Source organism: Pan troglodytes, chromosome 7 (genome assembly GCF_028858775.2).
Source record: "Pan troglodytes isolate AG18354 chromosome 7, NHGRI_mPanTro3-v2.0_pri, whole genome shotgun sequence".
Classification (NCBI taxonomy): Eukaryota; Metazoa; Chordata; class Mammalia; order Primates; family Hominidae; genus Pan; species Pan troglodytes.
In genome coordinates this window covers 51,242,005-51,267,113 of record NC_072405.2, presented here as the reverse complement: position 1 = coordinate 51,267,113, position 25,109 = coordinate 51,242,005, and the positions used below count along the sequence as shown (strand labels likewise).

At 41.3% G+C, this 25,109-nt stretch overlaps 1 protein-coding gene across 11 annotated transcripts in view; it reads right to left on the bottom strand.

The window, feature by feature from the left end:
* The window catches only part of HOOK3 (hook microtubule tethering protein 3), a 134,001-nt gene that overhangs the window by 69,355 nt on the left and 39,537 nt on the right, over positions 1–25,109 (bottom strand). For all 11 annotated transcript variants that reach the window (XM_063816319.1, XM_063816321.1, XM_054656702.2 and 8 more), the window contains 4 exons: positions 17,405–17,537; positions 10,405–10,472; positions 3,682–3,744; positions 1,502–1,585 (listed from right to left, as the gene is read on the bottom strand). In XM_063816319.1, coding sequence (XP_063672389.1) covers positions 1,502–1,585; positions 3,682–3,744; positions 10,405–10,472; positions 17,405–17,537 — 348 coding nt within the window. The remainder of the gene's footprint in view (positions 1–1,501; positions 1,586–3,681; positions 3,745–10,404; positions 10,473–17,404; positions 17,538–25,109) is intronic.

Sequence of the window (25,109 nt, the reverse complement as noted above, 5' to 3'; positions counted from 1 at the left end):
AGACTGGGTGATTATTTGGGATTACTCAACCATGGAAGGCCTTCCTGAAGAGACCTACTTTAGACCTACTTCAGCGCCTGATGCATCCCAGTGCCTGACACTTTATGACAAATAAATCAGGTGATTTTTGAGCTGAGGTTGGATGACAAGGAGCAGCCAGCCATGTAATGATTGTCTCCCTGTAGAAGTGGTTCTAGATGCCCTACTTGGTTAAGATGAAAGCCATCATTTCTGGCTCTCCCTTTCCTTCATCACTCCTGTTTTACTTCTCAAACTCTATCATTGGCATCTTAACTTTTACAATAGTGTTTCTCTGTAGGACAATTCTAAATGTTGAAAACCAGTAAGGTTTACATTAAACATTACATGCTTATGACTGTGTTGCTGTTTTCTCCACAGCAAAACATGCTGTAGGGCTACCTCTTCTCTTCTCATAACCTCTCTGCAACACTATCATTCATTTTGCAATCTGTCCATACCTGGGATTGGCAAACTGTTCTGGTGTAAAGGACCATACTGTAAATGTTTTAGGCAAGTACTCCACTCTGTCATTGAAGCCTGAAAGCAGCCACAGACAATACATAAAGGAGCCATGATAAAATTGTATTTGTAAAAACAGAAAGCAAGCCAGTTTGCCAATCCAGTATATAAATTTAATTTTATATTACTAAAGATATTTATATTCTGCTTATAAAAATAATGAAATCTTATTAGTATAACTCTTAGCATTTGTATGTAAATTCTAAAATCTGAAATGCAATTAATGGCACTTACATTACGACTTTGTAAATATTATTTCCTAGATAACCCAACAAGTGTGATGTGATTACCTTCTTCAATATGCATCCAATGCAATGACCAACTCATATGCCTTTCAAAGCAAAATGCCTCTTCTATTACAAAGTGTTATGAACTCTACATATGCATAACCCAGTTTTAACAAGTATCAAAACATGGCCAACTATGTCTCCCATGTATGTCCCCCTCTTTAGTCAAAGTAAATTCCAGACAAATAATCTTATTTTTGTCTGTTATTTGTGAAAGGTATTCTTAACTTTACCTTTAATTATGCTCTTGAATTTTTTTTTTTTTTTTTTTTCAGATGTAGTCTCACTCTGTCACCCAGGCTGGAGTGCAGTGGCACAATCTCGGCTCACTGCAACCTCTGCCTCCCAGGTTCAAGCAATTCTCCTGCCTCAGCCTCCCAAGTAGCTGGGATTACAGGCGCCCGCCATCACACCCAGCAATTTTTGTATTTTAGTAGAGATGGGGTTTCACCATGTTGGCCAGGCTGGTCTCGAATTCTTGAGCTCAAGTGACCCGCCCCCATCAGCCTCCCGAAGTGCTGGGATTACAGGTGTGAGCCACTGCGCCCAGCCATTTTTTCCCTAAAAAAGGGTTGCGTTATAGTTCAGATGTACTGTATGACAGTACACAGCACATTTGGTGGTATTTACAGTGGTATGTTTCAAAGAGGTGGTGCACAGAACAAATCTCTTACCTGCATATCCAGTTCATGGCATCTTTGAGCAATTTCTTCCTTTGCTGACAAAGCTTCATTTAGTTCCTCTGTAGTTTTCTTCAGCTGGTTAGAAACAAAGAGATAAACATTTTAATATGAAGTGGTAACAATTAATAATTCGTATGTTCAACACAGAATTAAAACATTTCCCCCCTGTCTTTCCTGAAGAGGGAAGAGTGCAAGAGGAAATCAAGAATCCTGTGGAAGAGTACAAACACAGCACTTTTAACTTTAAATTAATTTCTTTTACTCTAAGTCTTGATTTTTCTGTCCTTTGAATTTGGCTCATTCCCCATATCAAGTTTTCTTATGCGTCTTTTTTGATCTACACTACCTGGTTCTAGGTAAGGATAATTCTTTAATAACTGAGAAATTTTACCTTCATAAAATATGTATGTGCTAGGGGAATAGGGATTTTAATTGTTAAAATATGCAGCTAGAACATTTCAACACAAGTGTTTTCGTTATATTAAAACCTTATGCTGGGGGGTGGGGGAAGGAGAGTCATATTAAAACCTTATGGCAAGGCAAGGGGAGGGATAGCATTAGGACAAATACCTAATGAGTGTTGGCCTTAAAACCTAGATGATGGGTTGATAGGTACAGCAAACCACCATGGCACATGTATACCTATGTAACAAACCTGCACATTCTGCACAGGTATCTCAGAACTTAAAAAAAAAGAAAAAAAAAAAAACTATCAAAAACTGTTGTGAAAATAGTTAGAATACGACGAAAATTTTGCATCTCCTGAGATTAAGAAAACAAAAATATTACTGAAGCAAAAAACCTTATGTTAATTTGTACAGCACCGTTAAAAAATTTGTTTACTCTCAACATAAACCAAACATTCCTGAGTTGTATCTCATTACTATATAAACTCTAAATTAGCAAAGTATGAAAAAAAATTGATTAAAAGAAAATTTTATTGTCTCTTCATTTCATGTGACCAAACCTCTGTGTGGTAGATTAAAAAAAATTAAAGCTTGGGTTAAAATTGCAACATGTCCAAAGATTTTCCTGCAAAACATTTAGAAACCACGGGGAGGAAGTGAAAGAAGTCAAAGAATACAAAGATTTCTATTCATGTATTGCATGAGATGTACAAAATAGCTTGAACACAGAACCTGACAGTGTAATTAACACTTCATTAAGAAGCGATATTTAGGCGAGGCGCGGTGGCTCACGCCTGTAACCCCAGCACTTTGGGAAGCCGAGGCTGGTGGATCACAAGGTCAGGAGATCGAGACCATCCTGGCTAACATGGTGAAACCCCGTCTCTACTAAAAATACAAAAAAAAAATTAGCTGGGCATGGTGGCAGGTGCCTGTAGTCCCAGCTACTTGGGAGGCTGAGGCAGGAGAATGGTGAGAACCCGGGAGGTGAAGCTTGCAGTGAGCCGAGATTGCGCCACTGCACTCCAGCCTGGGCGATAAACCAAGACTCCGTGTCAAACAAACAAAAAAAAAAAAAAAAAAAAAAAAAAAAAGGAAGAGATATTTAAAAGTACAAAGTAACTTTTCTGTTAAAATCACAAAAATACATTGCAGGATTCCTTTAAAAATACAGTAGTTCTTAGAGCATTTAATTATTCACTACTTCACAGAAATGAGGGGTGGGATCGAGAAGACATCTTCAACTGACAAAAGGAAATAAAAGGTAAGTATCTTTTGCATTATATACAAACCATAAAAATAAATTCATGTCATTTTCCAGGAATTTGACATGTCATTTTCCAAGAAAATGACAACTGTATATTTCATTTTACAAGAAAATGACATGAACTTATTCTTATGATTCATATAATCATAAGCTGTAACATCTATTGTGTTAAATGTGGCACACTGATATCACTAACAGAAAAATAAAAATTCATGACTAGAAAACAGGAGTCACAATAAACTAAAAAAATTAACCTATTTCAAAGTAGGTTATGCAACAGCATTTTAATTGCAAATGCATTTTATTACATATTATAAACTTAATTATAAATGTGTAAATTCCACTAGTAAAACAGCTTATGTTCTTAAAATTTTAGGTAAAATATAAAGAATTAAACCAATATAATAAAAAGCAATTTTAACCCATTCTTCTCATTAACATCTGATGCTTATCCTTTTCAACCTTTTCATGAATAAAAACAATATAAAATTATATACCTGACGATCAAGGTCAACATAGGCATCATTTCCAGCAGAGACAGGAGATTCTTTACTCATCAGCTGAAATCAAGATTTAAATGATTATAACTATGAGGCAAAAAAGACATTCTACATAAAATATTTAACATAAGAAAATGAATACCCAGCCACTATAGAAATATAAAAATTAAAATGAAAACATGCATGTAAAACACTTTGCATTAAAGCTTCTGAGTCCGGAACTTTTTTTGTCCCCACTCCAGAATAATGAATGCCTTCATTTAAAATTAGAGGGCTGGCTGGGCAAGGTGGCTCACGCCTGTAATCCCTGCACTTTGGGAGGCCGAGGTGGGCGGATCATGAGGTCAGGAGTTCAAGACCAGCCTGACCAACATGGAGAAACCCATCTCTACTAAAAATACAAAAATTAGCTGGGCATGGTGGCGCCTGCCTGTAATCGTAGCTACTCAGGAGGCTGAGGCAGTAGAATCACTTGAACCTGGGAGGCGGAGGTTGCAGTGAGCCGAGATGGTGCCATTGCACTCTGGCCTGGGCGACAGGGCGAGATTCCTCTCAAAACAAAAAACAAAATTAAAATAAACAAATAAATAAAATTAAAGGGCTATCAGCACCATAAGACACGGCAAGAGAAAAAAAGTAAATAAAATAATAAATTGAATTAGAGGTCTAAATTCTGATGCTCATTTTCACCGCAAGCCTAGTAATAAGAATCTAGTATTACTTATTCTTATCACAAAAATGACAAATCATTAAAATTAAAATGTGGCTACATACTTAAAAATAGTGGCTTCTCACTAAAAATAGCAATACTATTTATTTCTAAAGAATAAATGTGGACAACATCAGTATTAGCGAAAATTACTGGCTAATGTTTAATGATAACACACACACACACACACACACACACACACACACACACACACACAGATGCCCTAACCCGTATGTTGCAAAGAGAGAAGATCCAGAGATCTTCCGGATCTCTGGGGAGAAGGGAACAGAATTCTGGTTATGACAACTGTCAGGGAGAGACTCAAATGGCCCCAGTCTTCTATTGTTTTCTTCTTATATTCTGTTTTAAAGACAAAAGGGAGAGGGACAATCAGTAATGTGGGGATGTATAACTGGGTGTGGTGGTAAGCGTCCTTTAGTTCCAGCTACTCGGGAGGCTGGGGTGGATGGAATGCTTGAGCCCAGGAGTTGGAGAATACTGTGATCACACCTGGGAATAGCCACTGCACTCTAGCCTGGGCGATGTAACAAGACCACATCTCTTAAAAGAAAAAGAGGCAAAAGGATGTACTGTTGAGATCTTGTGATTCCAGCAACAGCTCTCAATAAAAATCTAGGTATCCTACTCTGAGCACAACCATCTCTCATTGTAGGCCTCTCATTAAATTTTATCTGTTCCTCAACATCAGGAAGACTTCTAGGCCCCACCCCTCTGTACTTTCTTCTTGTCTTTCAGTCTTAGCCCATCATTTCACTTTCTTCCTCACTTAGCTCAGACTTGATACTGAACGCAGTTGATTTTGCCTGCCTGAAGTTTACTCCTGTTTCTTCTGCTAACATTGTCTACCATTGCCCCCCCCCTACTTTCGATTCCTAGGTTCATTTGTTTAATCAATTATTTTCTCTAGATTTCATGTCTTTCTATGAGTTTTGTCAATATTCTCTACTCTCCTCTTACCTCATTTTTTCTTACTGGCAAAAATCTCAATCCAAGATTAATCCAGCTACAACTGCCTATATGCTACCTATACCCTGACTGCTAAAGTCATCCCACGGTATAGATGGGGAACTAGTTGTAGGACTCAGGCATATACCAACATGCACACACACTCAAGTCCCACAGGCAGCCCTGCAGAACCTCCCTATGTGAAAAGTTGGTCTCTGTACATGTGAGTTTCACATCCTGCAAAGACTGTATATTCCATCTGTGTTTGGTTGTAAAAAAAGAACTGCACAAAAGTAGACCTGTGCAATACATACCTGCATAAAAGTAGACCTGTGTTGTTTAAGGGTCAACTGTATTGAGAGGGTAAAAGAAATTTAAAAACCACAAAACTGGTGTCACTATTAATAAAGTTCCCAATCTCAACTGGGCCTTCAGTGCTACTCAAAAAGCACAGCTGTTTTCCCCAGCCAGCAGCCTCATTTTCATCAGAGATTATTCCACACTGTTCCTGCTTCTCGAACCTCACCAACTCACCCACACTCATCATCAGACTATCTTGCCTTCAGATAAGAATTTCCCATACCCTAATTTACAAACTTAGTGACAGGCATGCCCACCCCTTCCTTTCTTCATTTCTGTTACAACACAAGGGCTCTTCTTCTCACCCAAGGCTAATCCGCAACTGTGCTTTCAACTCCATCTCTTCCAGCATCTCCTATGAGACTTATGCTTTGTGAGGAAAGAGACCATGTCTATCTTTTTCATGGTTGTATCCCTAGTGCTGACTACAGTGCTTGGTACATACTGGGTACTCAATAAGTATTTGCTAAATGAATATGCAAATAATAGACATATTAAAAATCTAATTTGGATTCTCTTTTACATACAACTTTATATCTTGTTCTGGTCATTTGACATTTAAAATTTTTTCCTTCTGTCCTAAGATACCCTTTTACACATTTTTATCAACTATCTAATATTCCATCATATGGACATACCACAATTTAAACACTAGCTTACTAATGGATATACACTGTTTTCATATTTCTGTTAATATAAAATAGTTTGATAAACATTGTTGTGTCCAGTCTTGGTCTGAGTTTTTAAATAATTCTTTGGGATAGGTTCATAGAAAGTCACTTGGTCACAGATTTAATTTAAAAAACATTCCTGGTTATAGATATACCACCTGTTATTATAGAAAAATTTAAAAATATAGAAAAGGGTAAAGAAAATTCAGCTATTTGGAGAGTTAACATTAAGCAAGTTTATTTGTTTTCCCTCATCTTAATTTTTATTTTTGACAGAAATGGGATCATAATATTGTTCATGTGCTTTCTATCTACCTTTTTAAACCTAATATGAGCTTTCCCTTATGTCATTAAATATTTTTCAAAGATATGCTTCAATGCCTATGTAATATGCCAGTATACTGGTATACCATAATTTATTTATCCATTGCCCTACTACTGGGTAGTTATTTCTAATGCTTCAGTACTAGGAAATAATACTGAAGCACACTATATTGAAGGGATACGGCACAATGGTTGTAGGTATGGGCTCTGCACTGCTTAGACCTGAGTGCTATCTCAGTCACTACTTCTATGCGAACCTGAGCAAGTTACTCAAACTCTCTGTTTCTTTTTATAAAATGAAGACAATAACATACACCTCACAGGATTGTAGTGAATTTTCCTTTATATTGTGATAAATATACGTAACAAATATTGCCATTTTAACCACTTTAAGTATAAATTCAGAGGCATTACTTGCAAGTGTACAGAAATTTAAATGGAATTTGCTAACAAATGGAAATTGCTTACTCACAGCCCAATCTAGTATATAGTAGATGCTAGATAAATGCTTGTTATGACTACTATTATGTATCTTTGTATTTTACTTTTTTTTTTTTTTCTGAGATGGAGTCTGGCACTATCACCCAGGCTGGAGTGCAGTGGCGCAATCTCAGCTCACTACAACCTCCGCCTCCCAAATTCAAGCCATTCTCCTGCCTCAGCCACCCAAGTAGCTGGGATTACAGGTACGTGCCACCACGCCCGGCTAATATTTGTATTTTGAGTAGAGACAGGGTTTCACTGTGTTGGTCAGGCTGGTCTTGAACTCCTGACCTCGTGATCCACCCACCTCAACCTCCCAATGTGCTGGGATTACAGGCATGAGCCACCGCGCCTGGCCGTATTTTACTTTTTTTTTTTTTTTAGGATAAACTCCTAAAAGTAGAATTACAGGATCAACTACACTAAGGCAGAATGGTTGGCGGTCCTCTTATTCTTTTCCCTGCTCTTGCTTAGTAACAGAAGCCTGGAATTTTGGTTGGGTCCATGACTATCTAGAATAAGGACCCCATTTCCCAGACTCCCCCATGTGGCTAGGTGGGTAATATCTGGCTAACAGGAGTGAGAATTCCTGCAAATTTACTTGCAGGAGGTGGATAACTCATTCCTCAATCCTTTCTGCTGGCTAGAAATATAAACGTGAAAGCCAGCACTGCACCACTAGCTGGGAATCATGCATTAAGAACGGCACAGCAGCAAGATGGAAGAAAGCTGGGTTCCTGATGACTATAGAGCCTCCACACCAACCCAGGACCACTTGAGAGCAAATTAAACTCATATCTTGCTTGGGTAACTGTAGTTTTGGTATTTTAACATAACCAATCTAATCTTATATGATATAAAAGGGGATAACATTTTTAAAAGATATACCAGTTTGCATTCCTGCCATCAGTGCTGACTGCTAAACCAATGAACTCTTTAAAAGCTTTGCTGGGTAATAAAGAATTTCCCTAGAGATAGGAGTTGTCTTTGCTATTCACAGTGGGCCCTTAGATAGTTTAAGCTAAGGAGATGACTCCAGATGGCAGCTGGCCACTCCAGAAAGACCAATCATGTGATTAGAAGGTTGGGGCTTTGTTATCGGCCTGATCTCTGGGAAACAAAGGAGGCTGAAAATTGATTTGGACATCATGGTCACTGATTCAATCAAACATACCCATGTAATGAAACCCCAACAAAGAATCTGGATATAAAGGCTCAGGTAAGCTTCTCTGGTTGGCAATACTCTGCATATTGCTACCATGGGGTGGGGACAAAACAAAACTGCATTTGGGACCTTCCCTGACCTCACCCTATGCATTTTTTGGTTTAACAGAAACTTAACAATCCAGAAATGCATTTAATTTGATTTGTATCCACTTGCTGTAATAAAGCTGTTATCATTCCTGACTTCTGTGAGTTGTTCTAGTAAATTACACAATGTACAGGGATAGTGGGAATCCTTGAATTTGTAGGCAGTTGGTCAGATGACAGGGTGGCCTGGAGACCCCTGAGCCTGGAGCTGGTGTCTGAACTGTAGGCAGTCTGTGGAGAGTGATGCCTTTAAATCTGTGAAGTTTGGCCCAACTTTGGGTAGTTGGTGTCAGAAGTCGTTGCAAGATTTTTTAAGCATAATTTCATCTTAATTTGCATTTAATTGAATATTTTTCATGTTTTTCTTTTGTATTTTTCTTTTTTTTTTTTTTTTTTTTGAGACGGAGTCTCACTGTCGCCACGCTGGAGTACAGTGGTGCGATCTCAACTCACTCCAACCTCTGCCTCCTAAGTTCAAGCAATTTTCCTGCCTCAGCCTCCCGAGAAGCTGGGACTACAGGCATGTGCCACCATGCCCAGATAATTTTTGTATTTTTAGTACAGACGAAGTTTCACCATGTTGGCCAGGATGGTCTCAATCTCTTGACCTTGTGATCCACCCACCTTGGCCTCCCAAACTGCTGGGATTACAGGTGTGAGGCCACCGCACCCGGCCTGTCTTCTGTATTTTTCTATGTTAGGTGCATATTCATGTCCTGCATACGCTTTTCTATTTCTCTTAAGGGTTTCTTCCACTGCTTTTATGATTAAAAACATTCTCACATCCTGAACTTGACCAGCTATTAGTCTCTGTTTTATTTTTACTTTTACAGTTTTATGTTTTACATTTAAAACGTAAATATTCATCTAGAAATTGCTTTGAGAATGGCTGGAGGTGAAGATCCATTTTCTGCCAAACAGGAAACCACCAGTTAAGTGTGAGGAAGACTGCTGGTTTAAGATAGATATTATTTGGCCGGGCGCCGTGGCTCACGCCTGTAATCCTAGCACTTTGGGAGGCTGGGGAGGGCGGATCACCTGAGGCTCAGGAGTTCGAGACCAGCCTGACCAATATGGTGAAACCCTGTCTCTATTAAAAATACAAAAACTAGCCAGGCGTGGTGGCATGTGCTTGTAGTCCCAGCTACTCAGGAGGCTGAGACAGGAGAATTGCTTGAACCTGGGTGGTGGAGGTTGCAGTGAGCCAAGATCACACCATTGCACTCCAGCCTGGACGACAGAGTGAGACTTGGTCAAACAAATAAATAAATAAATAAATAATAGATATTATTTATTATTAGCTTTAGGAATTAGTCTGCTATTACTATTTCATTAAGGGCACTTTAAAAAATTAGGAATAGTTGGCCGGGTGTGATGGCTCACGCCTGTAATCCCAGCACTTTGGGAGGCCAAGGCGGGCAGATCATGAGGTCAGGAGATCAAGACCATTCTGGCTAACAAAGTGAAACCCCATCTTTACTAAAAATACAAAAAATTAGCTGGGCGTGGTGGCACACACCTGTAGTCCCAGCTACTCGGGAGAGTGAGGCAGGAGAATCACTTGAACCCAGGAGGTGGAAGTTGCAGTGAGCCCAGATCGCACCACTGCACTCTAGCCTGGGTGACAGAGTGAGACTCCGTCTCAAAAAAAAAAAAATTAGGAATAGTTATATCTATACCTGCAAAATAAATGTTTAAGATTTAAATAAAATTGGAAAATTTAAATGAGTATGATTTTTTAGAATAAAAACAAGAGAAGCTATATCATAAATGCAAAGTAAAAACTCTTTAAAAATGAGCAGGAGAATCTCTTTTAAAATTTTCCACTTGTATTATTCATACTCATGTTTACTCCTTTAATTTTTCATAAACTATAAGCATGAAGCTCCAACATACCTCTTGAATGGCTGTCATGACAACATGTTGAACAGATTCCTCCATCATCATAATGGCTTGGATGTACTCTGAAAACAAGAACAATCTGGAATGTCACTGTTCAAGTTAAAGATGGTCAAGGGAATCAAGGCTCATACTTCATAAATTCTTATAAGTCGTTTCCCTGTGTTTTGATTCCTCCTAGGAATCCCACATACACCATTAAATGTATTGGTAAAGTCGGAAAATCACACTATTTATCTTTCCTTAAGATCTTTTCTTGGCTTTTCAACATTCCTTCTAAAGTTGAGGCTACAGCTACGGGTCACGAGAATGGAATATTGGCATGAGTATGTGCCAATGTAAAACGATGAAATGGTAAAGCCTGAAACCAAGGTGGAAAAATCTCTGTATTACTTTTTTCTAAAATCTAAAAATTATCTTTCACATTACTCTTTGCTATGCAGTTAAAAAAAAAAAGCTTTGAACTCTGTGCTTTATTTTTATGTGACATCAACGTGCTGCATTATTCTGCCTTAATATTTCCTTTTTTTTTTTTTTAGACGGAGTCTCACTCTGTCGCCAGGCTGGAGTGCAGTGGCGCCATCTCGGCTCACTGCAACCTCCGCCTCCCAGGTTCACGCCATTCTCCTGCCTCAGCCTCCCGAGTAGCTGGGACTACAGGCGTGCGCCATCACACCCAACTAATTTTTGTATTTTAGTAGAGACCGGGTTTCACCATGTTGGCCAGGATGGTCTCAATCTCTTGACCTTGTGATCCGCCTGCCTCGGCCTCCCAAAGTGCTGGGATTACAGGCGTGAGCCACCGTGCCCAGCCTGGCTTAATATTTTCTTCTACAGCAAACAAAAAAAATGAAACTGAGAGCTGCTTAGGACAAAGAATTGAGATGAATTTAAGTTACAAATTGATACCATAGTTAAACAAATATTGTATAATCCCAGGCTTTAAAATAATTATTGACTGGTCTAAGGGTAGTGAGTTATCACAATTGACTGTTCACAGTTACAGATGGAACTCCTTGTTCTACTACTTCCCCCTTCTCACTAAGTCACTTGACCGGTCAAACACAAAAAATAAAATGATCCACACCTCCAATAAGCTAAAGCAGCAACTCCATCAATCTCATCCTCACCACTGCCAAAAAACAAAAAGATCTCTTTGTTATTAGTAATGACAAACTTGAAAACAATTTCTTGCCTTTGCAATAAGAAACACGTAAAAGAGTAAAGTAATTAGGAAATTTTAGGCTCAACCTACCTCTCCAACCCCATACATCCAAACAACATGCACAATAAAAATCTCACTCCTTGAGGTAGTATATGAAAGGGTCTTACCATGAAACTGTCAAAGTACTCTTTTGACAAGAGATTCATGTATTTGAAATGACAACTGTAATCCTCTACCCAACACAGGATTTAAAATAAATGAGGTATTTTTACAATACTATTAAATTATGACTTCTGGTTAATGCTAAAGCTTTAGTTTATCAGAAACATGTTTTTAAGGAAGTATTGCCCTAAGGCTACTTGTACCCAATCGATTGTTTGGTTATAAGTACAAATATACATAACACAACTAAATCATAGGCATTGTTCTTAGGCCAACAGGAATATAATAACTTAATCACTATTTAGTCAAAAAAGAATTCCTTTAGTCTGAGCTCAATTTTTGGTTTTGTTTTCTTAATGAGAATCACCCTATGAGTGTTGGAATACAGAAAGGGAGCTTTTAGATGTTCTGTTCAAAAGTATCAAACACAGAATTCAAAGGCTATGGAGAAACCAGCATAGGTAGGATGACTAAACAGCTCTAAAAGTAAGACTGTGAACATGGAAGAGAAGAAGCAGTGGCACTGATAATGGGGAAGGAGAATTTAATGACAGCCTATTGAAAGTGAAGGAAATAACAGTGGACTCGAGGGGTGAGGGGTTAGTAGGTGTGAGAGGGGAAGCGTTAGTTAAGAAGCGGTGTTGCCACGTCAAGGCCCTTCCCCGCGAACACCGTAAAATGCTAAATGATAAAATGATGATGAGAACTAAATTACTGTACAGTTTTTTAAATAAAAAAATTTATGAATCTTTAAAATTCCAAAATACAAATGATGTGCTATTACCGGGTGTGTGTCTATGAGGCAATGCTGGAGAATGAGATTTGCTATGTGAGGTAGCTTATCCTGAAGCCTTCACTGTTTAAAATTCACAGCATAGTTTATCACAGGGAGTATTAAGTTTAAATGTGGAAGAAACATGAATTTTTGTCCTTGTCTAGCTTCTCACAGGTAGGAAGTATTGGGCAAGTCACATAACACTTACAAGTCCCAGCTTCCTAGTCTGTAAAAACCATTTTTTGGTACCAGAGAGAAGGGAAATAATAAATAATTATTATTAGTGTGTCTTCTACTACTAATCTTTGTTTTTTCAAACTTACCACCATTTTATTTGCCCCAATTTGAGAAGTAAGATAGCCAAGACAAATGTGCACTGAGTCAACATCCCTAGCAGATGCTCCTCACTTCTTCTAATTAGGAAACACATTTAAACATAAGCCTCTTTTAATCTGTACACTGCTTTATGGAGTACAAAGCACACACACACACACACACAATTTCATTCACTCCTCATGACAACCAGCTTTTACATCCTTATTTTGCAGACAACAACACAGGCTAAGTATCTCATCCCAAGCGAGTCAGGTAGTAAACAGCAGAACTGCTTTAGTGAGTTTTACGTTATATACCATAAATATGCAGTGACCGCTAATATTTAACCACTCAGACACTCATGTACTTGATTCTTAGCACTCTACTATGTTCCTGAGAGCAGAGGATGTCCTAAATCTAGACAAATGAGATGTTAAAATTTTGTTCAATAAGTTTCCATCATTTATACAATTTTGGGGGGAAACTCAATCTAGGTGTTTCTACAGAACATTTGGTCTGAGTGAGAACTTCAATAAATATTATAATTGACTATCTTCTTTCCCACAGGAATATGCATAAAGGTAACATCTTTGTCTTTTCCTAGTCCTATTCTGTAGTAAATACAATTAGCTGACTCTCAACAGTTGTGCACTTCCAAAGACCCCCTACATATTAGGAGAATTCCAGAAGTAAATGAATTTCCTAAAAGGATACATAAGAAGTTACTATCTGATATCAATCAACTTCAATTAAATAATTTCTATTTTTCACCTTAAAATCGAAGCATCTACTTAGAGATTTAATGTCTCAAATCTTAGGTATACCAATCTCCTAATCTTTGACAGAACACTTGTTAGACACTCCAGGAATATACATAGATCACAACTGCAGAAAATTCCATATTTAATTCTTGAGCTAAACTGAATAAGCAAACTAAAATTTACCTATAAGAAAATGGTGGCCAGGCGCAGTGGCTCATGCCTGTAATCCCAGAGCTTTGGGAGGCCGAGGCAGGCGGATCATGAGGTCAGGAGCTCGAGACCAGCCTGACCAACATGGTAAAACCCTGTCTCTACTAAAAGTACAAAAATTAGCCGGGCGTGGCGGCACGTGCACCTGTAATCCCAGCTACTCAGGAGGCTGAGGCAGGAGAATTGCTTGAACCTGGGAGGCAGAGGTTGCAATGAGCCGAGATCACACCACTGGACTCCAGCCTGGGTGACAGAGCGAGAATCTGTCCCAGAAAAAAAAAAAAAAAGAAAGAAAGAAAGAGAAAATGGTATGATAAAATAGGAATGGGGCTAGAGAAAAGAAATATATTGTTTTAAAAAATACTGAATTGGAGACCAATAAAATTAGTCATAACTTCAAGAAAATAATGCTATTATTAAACTTACCATGGAACACCAAAAAAGTACAAACAACAAGTTAATAGAAATCTGTTTTGCACTATAAGGGGTAAACAGTGGGGAAACAAGAAAAAAACCTTTGGGCTTAAAAAAAAAAATCCATCGTCTTCAACATAAGTAATAGTAACATACTGTGCTGTCATCACTTATATTAGCCCCTATCTCCTGCCGTATTTTCCTTCATCCTTTTCTCACTATACTCCAATTATAGTGTGGTGGGTTTTTTAATTCCTCAGAGATAACCTAGGTCTTTCCTACATTCAGCTTCTACTATTTACATTACTCTTAACCCATTGTCTTCCATAGCTTTGCTTAAATAACTTCCCTGACCCCAAACCCAGGCTGTCCCCCTTTAAGCTGCAGCTGAGGAACACTCACCTCTGCGTTCATCATACGGGTATCTGTGGCATTATTTAATGTCCTTCCGCTCAAGTTCCTTGAGGGCAGGTACTTGTCTGTTCTAACACTGTGTTCCTAGCCCCTAGTAATGTATAAGTTCAATATTTATGAAATAAATTGAATATAGAAGAGAAAATGAATTTAAGGTAAAATTTATCTGCTTTATTGCATAATAAATTTGAACTACAGCTTTTAGAAAACAAGTGATTTCTATGCAAATCAGTAGTTGTCAATAGAGAAAAAAAGCTATTTAAGATTAGATAAGCACTTTGGAAGAACTATAAAAAAGATATTAATTATATTATTATCTATATATCAAAGCTGGTCTTCAAGTAACTTCAACAAAGTTCAAATCTGTCAACTTGGACTTGCTGTACACACAAAAATACACTTAACTAACAAAAGCTGTAAATTAAAAGTTAACTTACTGAGAATAGCCTTCTCTAATTCTATGTTAGTGGTTTTACTAATTTACATTCTATTTATTGACAAAATAAATATAATCATTGAACACCACCTAATGACATTTTAAAAACTGCGGCTACCTTAAAGTTCACAAAAGCACACAATAAAATAACTGAATGAAAATGTTTTAAAATACTATATATAGGCTGGGGTGGTGGCTCATGCCTGTAATCCTAGCACTTTGGGAAGCCAAGGCGGGTGGATCACTTGAGGTCAGGAGTTTGAGACCAGCCTGACCAACATGATGAAACCCTGCCTCTACTAAAAACACAAAGCATTAGCCAGGCATGGTGGTGCACATCTGTAATCCCAGCTACTCAAGAGGCTGAGGCAGGAGAATCGCTTGAACCCAGGAGGTGGAGGCTGCAGTGAGCTGAGATCATGCCACTGCACTCCAGCCTGGGCAACAGAGCAAGACTCCATCTCGAAAAAATAAAATAAAATAGAATAAAATAAAATAAAATACTATATGTAAAACTTATAATGTTTTCATGTTTCCTAGTAATAACTAATGTTTTGTGAACCACTACTATGTGCAAGACACTGTACTGTTCTATATACATGATCTCATTTAGTTTCCACAATAACCTTAGGAAGTAGGTACTATAATGAATCTCTATTTTACTAAAAAACTAAAATACAGAGGTTAAGTGATCTACTCCAAGTCCTTGAGATTGCCTGCGAGAGGTGGAAACGAGTTGAAATTCATGGGTTGATGCACACTGCAGCTCATGCTCTTAATCTCATATTTCAATGTAATAATAATGATATAATATATTGGGTCATTTCAGCTCTGGGAGCTTAAAATGGGGTATTTTAGATTGCAATACAAAGGACATGGGAAAAAATAAAAGACAGTTTTCAGATTTACATGCTTAGCGAGAAATTTTTCTAGCAGTGATAGATACCATTAAGTTATTTTATTATTTTTTTTTTCTGAGAAAAAGTCTTGATCTATTGCCCAGGCTAAAGTGCAGTGGCACAATCTTGGCTCAATGCAACCTCCGCCTCCCAGGTTCAAGAGATTCTCCTGCCTCAGCCTCGCAAGCAGCTGGGATTACAGGCGCCTACCACCACGCCCGGCTAATTTTTGTATTTTTAGTAGAGATGGGGTTTCACCATCTTGGCCAGGCTGGTCTCAAACTCCTGACTTCGTGATCCACCTGCCTCACCCTCCCAAAGTGCTGGGATTACAGGTGTGAGCCACTGCGCCCGGCCCCATTAATTTTACAAGCCTGTTTATCGATGTGAAAATTAATCCCAAGGTTTTCCAGGTTTTTCAATGTTTTCTTGCCAGAGTATGTTACTACAAAATATCCTGTGGCATTTTTCTCTTTTTTTGAGACAGGGTCTTGCTCTGTCGCCCAGGCTGGAGTGCAGTGATGCGATCTTGGCTCATTGCAACCTCTGCCTCCCAGGTTCAAGTGATTCTCATGCCTCAGACACCTGAGTAGCTGGGATTACAGGAGTGTGCCTCCACACTCAGCTAATTTTTTTTTTTTCTGGTAGAGATGGGGTTTCACCATATTGGTCAAGCTGGTCTCCAACTCCTGGCCTCAAGTGATCCGCCCACCGTGGCCTCCCAAAGTGCTGGGATTACAGGCATGAGCCACCGTACCCAGCCTCCTGTGGTATTTCTAAGAGTTTTACAATTATTTAAAAATAAATGAAACAATTTTGATATATGTAATACTATTCCTTCCTTTAAAAGATAGTCAAGGCACTATCTAAAATTTAAGTCAGAGAGTGATTTCTTAAGGAAAAGTATCTGCCAGATTTTGGGGTACGAAACCCAATTCAAAATTTATTTTTATTAAACATTGCATATAATGATACTCTTCCCTCTCTTTTTCCCCACAGTAGAGGCAAACTTGCAAATGTTTTCCAAATACAATATGCCTAAAAAAAGAAAAAGGAGAAGCTGAAGGCATCTGTTATAGATATATGTTGGGAAGGCAGACCTGAATATCTATTAAACTGCTGTATGTCTCTGCTCATTTTTTCCAGATTAGGTAGATGTTGTCAAATTAACAGCAAATTTCACTGCATTCAGTGTAGTTATCTACTCGAGGAATTATGTGGTATTGCACAAAAGAAAAAATATCACCCCAGTTAAATTTATTTTAATGTGCAAAATTCATTTAAGCTTAAAAACAAATTACTAGTAAAACTGTAGAAAATGGCATTCTTTGGGGGTGACCTTAAACAGATGTTACTGTTGGTACTGGTGATTTATATATAAAATATAAAATATACATTACTTTCCTTCATTATTTTAAATGCAAACACTAACTTGAAACAAATTACCTTGCTTCTGTTCACAGTTCACAGCACAGCCTAAGATGAGCTGAAGCATCCTTCCAAGCTCTGCTGCATCAGAATGCTCCCCAATAAGGTTCACATCAGGAAGGGTAAAGTCATTAATTTGCTGTCCTAAAATCTGAATGGAGATAAAAGGATTATAATTGCATTTACATTTATATGACCAAAAAAAAAAAAAAACTTGATCGAGGTTAGTTTGTTATTACCAGAAACTCATTGCCAAGGACAGAGTGATTATGTTCCATTTCACTCCCAATTTCTATTTCTACCTCCCATACCTAAATCATAACTATCTTGAGTCACAGCAACTTAGTCCCTACTCTGGTATGTGGCATGTACATCGAGCAAAAAAAACAAAAAAGAAAAAAACAAAACAAACAAACAAAAAAACCCTGAGTACTCCAAGAAGAAATAGGTGTATACTCTTTGAAGAAGTAGAACTAAAATGGTTATGAACTAGGGGGCACCAGAAAGAGCTAAGATTAAATATAAATTCATGTCCCCAACAGTAAGATTCTCACTAGCCACCTTCACTCCACTTGATTCCCAAAACACTGGCAGCAAAATACCTACGTCAGGAAGGAGCATGAAGGATTTCTTTATACGGAAACTGACTGTTCCCACATGAAATGATTCATATGCAGACAAATGGGCAGGTCTCTGCCTGACAATCCTACAGTGAAATGTACCACTCCAAAAGCACCCCCAACTCAGATTCCAATCAGCTTTTGATAGTGGTTTACTTTTAAATGTCAACAACCAACCAAGGACCATTAAAACATTTGAGAAGTCTCCAACATTAAAAATAGGCAAAAACAATGAAAGCAAACTCAGAAAAAAGCAAATAATGAAGCAAATGAAAGAAAATAAAATTTTAAACATCCTATAACTAGATAACATACAGGTGGTAAAACTATCAACACAAACAAGAAAACAATTATTTAAAAACCTGGGAATCATGGTTTTCCCTGGATAGGAGGTGAGGAAAGAGGCTGTGATCAAGAAGGTAAACACAAGCCCTGGTAGGTGCTGGTGACATTCAACCAACCTATGTTACATGGCTGTTCACTTCACAATTACCTTTAAAATGTACATATACATATGGTATGCTTTTCTGAATGCACGTTTATTCTACAACGAAAAAGTAATAGGGGTTTTGGAGGAGCGGCACTGGTATTTTACTTTTTCTTTCTTTATTTTTTTGAGATGGAGTTTTGTTCTTGTTGCCCAGGCTGGAGTGCAATGGCATGATCTCGGCTCACTGCAACCTCCCAAGTTCAAGCTATTCTCCTGCCTCAGCCTTCCAAGTAGCTGGGATTACAGGCGTGTGCCACCACACCCAGCTAATTTTGTATTTTTAGTAGAGACGGGATTTCACCATGTTGGTCAGGCTGGTCTCAAACTCCTGACCTCAAGTAATCCACCTGCCTGGGCTCTGAAAGTGCTGAGATTACAGGCGTGAGTCACCGTACCTGGCCAAGATTGGTATTTTAGATGGATGGTCAAAGAAGCCCTCTATGCTAAGTCAAAAACTGAGCAGAATCCTGGAATGAAGAGGCAGACCATACAGTTATAGGTGGGGGGATACGACACAGAGGTTACCATGGGCAAAGTCGTCAGGTAGGAGTGCACTTGATAAACTCCAAAAACAGTAGGGTCCTTCCCCACACTTGGCTGGGGAAGGAGTGGAAGACAAGGTCCAGGGGTCAGGATGGGGGAGGCATGTCACTTAGGTCCTCATAAGTTATGTCAAGGATGTGAGTTTTATTCTAAATAATAAGGAAAACAAATTGAATTAAATGAATAGAAACATACCACCAACCAGATTAAATTAAAATTTTCTCCTTGAATAGGAAAATCAATTCCTAGAAGGACATAAAAGAAAATACTGGCCAGACACAGTGGCTCATGCCTCTTTTTTTTTTTTTTTTTTTTTTTTTTTTGAGACGGAGTCTCGCTCTGTCGCCCAGGCTGGAGTGCAGTGGCGCGATCTTGGCTCACTGCAACCTCTGCCTCCCGGGTTCACACCATTCTCGTGCCTCAGCCTCCCGAGTAGCTGGGACTACAAGCGCCCACCACCACACCCACCTAATTTTTTTTTGTATTTTTAGTAGAGATGGGGTTTCACCGTGTTAGCCAGGATGGTCTAGATCTCCTGACCTCGTGATCCGCCCACCTCAGCCTCCCAAAGTGCTGGGATTACAGGTGTGAGCCACTGCGCCCAGCCGGCTCACGCCTTTAATCCCAGCACTTCGGGAGGCCAAGGCGGGCAGATCACCTGAGGTCAGGAGTTTGAAACCAGCCTGGCCAACATAGTAAAATCCCGTCTCTACTAAAAATACAGAAATTAGCTGGGTGTGGTGGCAGGAGACTGTGGTCCCAGCTACTTGGGAGGCCAAGAGAGGAGAATTACTTGAACCTGGGAGGTGGAGGTTGCCAGTGAGCCGAGGTCGTGCCACTGCACTCACTCCGGCCTGGGTGCCAGAGTGAGACTCCATCTCAAAAATAAGTAAGTAAATAAATAAATAAAATAAACAAAATGAAAAGACCAAACTTATGTTTGATTGGTGTACCTGAAACTGACAGGGAGAATAGAACCAAGTTGGAAAACACTCTTCAGGATATTATCTAGGAAAACTTCCCCAACCTAGCAAGACAGGCCAACGTTCAAATTCAGGAAATATAGAAAACACCACAAAGATATTCCTCAAGAAGAGCAACCCCAAGACACATAATCATCAGATTCACCAAGGTTGAAATGAAGAAAAAAATGTTAAGGGCATCCAGAGAGAAAAGTTGGGTTGCCCACAAAGGGAAGCCCATCAGACTAACAGCGGATCTCTCTGCAGAAACCCCACAAGCCAGAAGACAGTGGGGGCTAATATTCAACATTCCTAAAGAAAAGCATTTTCGCTCTCCCTCTCCCTGTCCCTGTCCCTACGGTCTCCCTCTGATGCCGAGCCGAGGCTGGACTGTACTGCTGCCATCTCGGCTCACTGCAACCTCCCTGCCTGATTCTCCTGCCTCGGCCTGCCGAGTGCCTGCGATTGCGGGCGCGCGCCGCCACGCCTGACTGGTTTTCGTGTTTTTTTGGTGGAGACGGGGTTTCGCTGTGTTGGCCGGGCTGGTCTCCAGCTCGTAGCCGCGAGTGTTCCGCCAGCCTCGGCCTCCCGAGGTGCCGGGATTGCAGACGGAGTCTCGTTCACTCAGTGCTCAATGGTGCCCGGGCTGGAGTGCAGTGGCATGATCTCGGCTCGCTGCAGCCTCCACCTCCCGACGGCCTGCCTTGGCCTCCCAAAGTGCCGAGATTGCAGCCTCTGCCCGGCCGCCGCCCCGTCTGGGAAGTGAGGAGCGTCTCTGCCTGGCCGCCCACCGTCTGGGATGTGAGGAGCCCCTCTGCCTGGCTGCCCAGTCTGGAAAGTGAGGAGCGCCTCTTCCCGGCCGCCATCCCATCTAGGAAGTGAGGACTGTCTCTGCCCGGCCGCCCATCGTCTGAGATGTGGGGAGCACCTCTGCCCTGCTGCCCCGTCCGGGATGTGAGGAGCGTCTCTGCCCGGCCGCCCCGTCTGAGAAGCGAGGAGACCCTCTGCCCGGCAACCGCCCCGTCTGAGAAGTGAGGAGCCCCTCCGCCCGGCAGCCGCCCTGTCTGAGAAGTGAGGAGCCCCTCCGCCCAGCAGCCACCCCGTCTCGGAAGTGAGGAGCGTCTCTGCCCGGCAGCCACCCCGTCCGGGAGGGAGGTGGGGGGGTCAGCCCCCCGCCCGGCCAACCGCCCTGTCCGGGAGGGAGGTGGGGGGATCAGCCCCCCGCCCGGCCAGCCGCCCCGTCCGGGAGGTGAGGGGTGCCTCTGCCCGGCCGCCCCTACTGGGAAGTGAGGAGCCCCTCTACCTGGCCGGCCGCCCCGTCCGGGAGGGAGGTGGGGGGGGTCAGCCCCCCACCCGGCCAGCTGCCCCATCCGGGAGGGAGGTGGGGGGGTCAGCCCCCCGCCCGGCCAGCCGCCCCGCCCGGGAGGTGAGGGGCGCCTCTGCCCGGCCGCCCCTACTGGGAAGTGAGGAGCCCCTCTGCCCGGCCAGCCGCCCCGTCCAGGAAGGAGGTGGGGGGGGTCAGCCCCCCGCCCGGCCAGCCGCCCCGCCCGGGAGGTGAGGGGCGCCTCTGCCCAGCCACTCCTACTGGGAAGTGAGGAGCCCCTCTGCCCGGCCAGCCGCCCCGTCCGGGAGGGAGGTGGGGGTGTCAGCCCCCCCGCCCGGCCAGCCGCCCCGTCCGGGAGGGAGGTAGGGGGTCAGCCCCCCGCCCGGCCAGCCGCCCCGTCCGGGAGGGAGGTGGGGGGGGGTCAGCCCCCCGCCCGGCCAGCCGCCCCGTCCGGGAGGGAGGTGGGGGGGTCAGCCCCCGCCCGGCCAGCCGCCCCATCCGGGAGGTGAGGGGCGCCTCTGCCTGGCCGCCCCTACTGGGAAGTGAGGAGCCCCTCTGCCCGGCCAGCCGCCCGGTCCGGGAGGGAGGTGGGGGGGTCAGCCCCCGCCCGGCCAGCCGCCCCATCCGGGAGGTGAGGGGCGCCTCTGCCTGGCCGCCCCTACTGGGAAGTGAGGAGCCCCTCTGCCCGGCCAGCCGCCCGGTCCGGGAGGGAGGTGGGGGGGTCAGCCCCCCGCCCGGCCAGCCGCCCCGTCCGGGAGGTGAGGGGCGCCTCTGCCCTGCCGCCCCTACTGGGAAGTGAGGAGCCCCTCTTCCCGGCCACCACCCCGTCTGGGAGGTGTACCCAATAGCTCATTGAGAACGGGCCATGATGACAATGGCGGTTTTGCGGAATAGAAAGGGGGGAAAGGTGGGGAAAAGACTGAGAAATCAGATGGTTGCCGTGTCTGTGTAGAAAGAGGTAGACATGGGAGACTTTTCATTTTGTTCTGTACTAAGAAAAATTCTTCTGCCTTGGGATCCTGTTGATCTGTGACCTTACCCCCAACCCTGTGCTCTTTGAAACATGTGCTGTATCCACTCAGGGTTGAATGGATTAAGGGCGGTGCAAGATGTGCTTTGTTAAACAGATGCTTGAAGGCAGCATGCTCGTTAAGAGTCATCACCACTCCCTAATCTCAAGTACCCAGGGACACAAACACTGCGGAAGGCCGCAGGGTCCTCTGCCTAGGAAAACCAGAGACCTTTGTTCACTTGTTTATCTGCTGACCTTCCCTCCACTATTGTCCTGTGACCCTGCCAAATCCCCCTCTGCAAGAAACACCCAAGAATGATCAATAAAAAAAATAAAATAAAGAAAGAAAGAAAGAAAGAAAAGAAAAGCATTTTCAACCCAGAATTTCATACCCAGCCAAACTAAGCTTCACAAGTAAAGGAGAAATAAAACCCTTTACAGACAAGCAAATGCTGAGAGATTCTGTCACCACCAGGCCTGCCTTACAAGAGCTCCTGAAGGAAGCACTAAATACGGCAAGGGAAAACTGGTACCAGCCACTGCAAAAACATACGAAATTGTAAAGACCATCAACACCATGAAGAAACTGCATCAACTAATAGGCAAAATAACCACTAGCATCATAATGACAGGATCAAATTCACACATAATATTAACCTTAAATGTAAATGGGCTAAATGCCCCAATTTAAAGGCACAGACTAGCAAATTGGATGAAGAGTCAAGACCCATCAGTGTGCTGTATTCAGGAAACTCATCTCACATGCAAAGACACACATAGGCTCAAAATAAAGGGATGCAGGAAGATTTACCAAGCAAATGGAAAGCAAAAAAAAAAAAAAAAAAAAAAAAAAAAAAGCAGGGGTTGCAATGCTAGTCTCTGATAAAACAGACTATAAACCAACAAAGATCAAGAGAGACAAAGAAGGCCATTAGGCCATTACATAACGGTAAAGGGATCAATTCAACAAGAAGAGCTAGCTATCCTAAATATATATGCACCCAATACAGGAGCACCCAGATTCATAAAGCAAGTTCTTAGAGACCTATAAAGAGACTTAGACTCCCACACAACAATAGTGGGAGACTTTAACACCCCACTGTCAATATTAGACAGATCAATGAGACAGAAAATTAAGAAGGATATTCAGGACTTGAACTCAGCTCTGGACCAAGCAGACCTAATAGACATCTACAGAACTCTCCACCCCAAATCAACAGAATATACATTCTTCTCAGCACCACATTGCACTTATTCTAAAATTGACCACATAATTGGAAGTAAAACACTCCTCAGTAAATGCAAAAGAACAGAAATCATAACAAACAGTTTCTCAGACCACAGTGCAATCAGATTAGAACTGAGGATTAAGAAACTCATTCAAAACCGCACAACTACATGGAAACTGAACAACCTGCTCCTGAATGACTACTGGGTACATAACGAAATGAAGGCAGAAATAAGTAAGTTCTTTGAAACCAATGAGAACAAAGACACAACGTACCAGAATCTCTGGGACACAGCTAAAGCAGTGTTTAGAGGGAAATTTATAGCACTAAATGCCCATAGGAGAAAGCAGGAAAGATCTGAAATCGACACCCTAACATCACAATTTAAAGAACTAGAGAAGCAAGAGCAAACAATTTCAAAAGCTAGCAGAAGACAAGAAATAACTAAGATCAGAGCAGAACTGAAGGACATGAAAAACCCTTCCAAAAAAAAAAAAAAAATCAATGAATCCAGGAGCTGGTTTTTTTTTTAAAAGATTAACAAAATAGACCACTGGCCAGACTAATAAAGAAGAAAAGAGAGAAGAATCAAGTAGACACAATAAAAAATGATAAATAGGATATCACCACTGATCCCACAGAAATACAAACTACCATCAGAGAATACTGTAAATACCTCTATGCAAATAAACTAGAAAATCTAGAAGAAATGGATAAATTCCTAGACACATACATCCTCTAAAGACTAAACCAGGAAAGAAGTCAAATCCCTGAATACACCAATAACAAGTTCTGAAATTAAGGCAGTAATACCTTACCAACCAAAAAAAGCCCAGGACCAGATGGATTCACAGCTGAATTCTACCAGAGGTACAAAGAGGAGCTGGTACCATTCCTTCTGAAACTATTCCAAACAACAGAAAAAGAGGTACTCCTCCCTAACTCATTTTATGAGGTCAGCATCATCCTGACACCAAAACCTGACAGAGACACAAGAAAAAAAGAAAATTTCAGGCCAATATCTCTGATGAACATTGATGAAAAAATTCTCAATAAAATACTGACAAACAGAATCCAGCAGCACATCAAAAAGCTTATCCACCACCATCAAGTTGGCTTCATCCCTGGGATGTAAGGCTGGTTCAACATACTCAAATCAGTAAACATAATACATCACATAAACAGAACCAATGACAAAAACCATACAATTATCTCAATAGATGCAGAAAAGGCCTTCGATAAAATTCAACACCCCTTCATGCTAAAAACTCTCAATAAACTAGGTATTGATGGAATGTATCTCAAAATAGTAACAGCTACTTATGACAAACCCACAGCCAGTATCATACTGAATGGGCAAAAGCTGGAAGCATTCTCTTTGAAAACTGGCACAAGACAAGGATGTCCTCTCTCACCACTCCTATTCAACATAGTATTGGAAGTTCTGGCCAGGGCAATCAGGCAAGAAAAAGAAATAAAGGATATTCAAATAGAAAGAGAGGAAGCCAAATTGTCTCTGTTTGCAGATGACATGATTGTATAT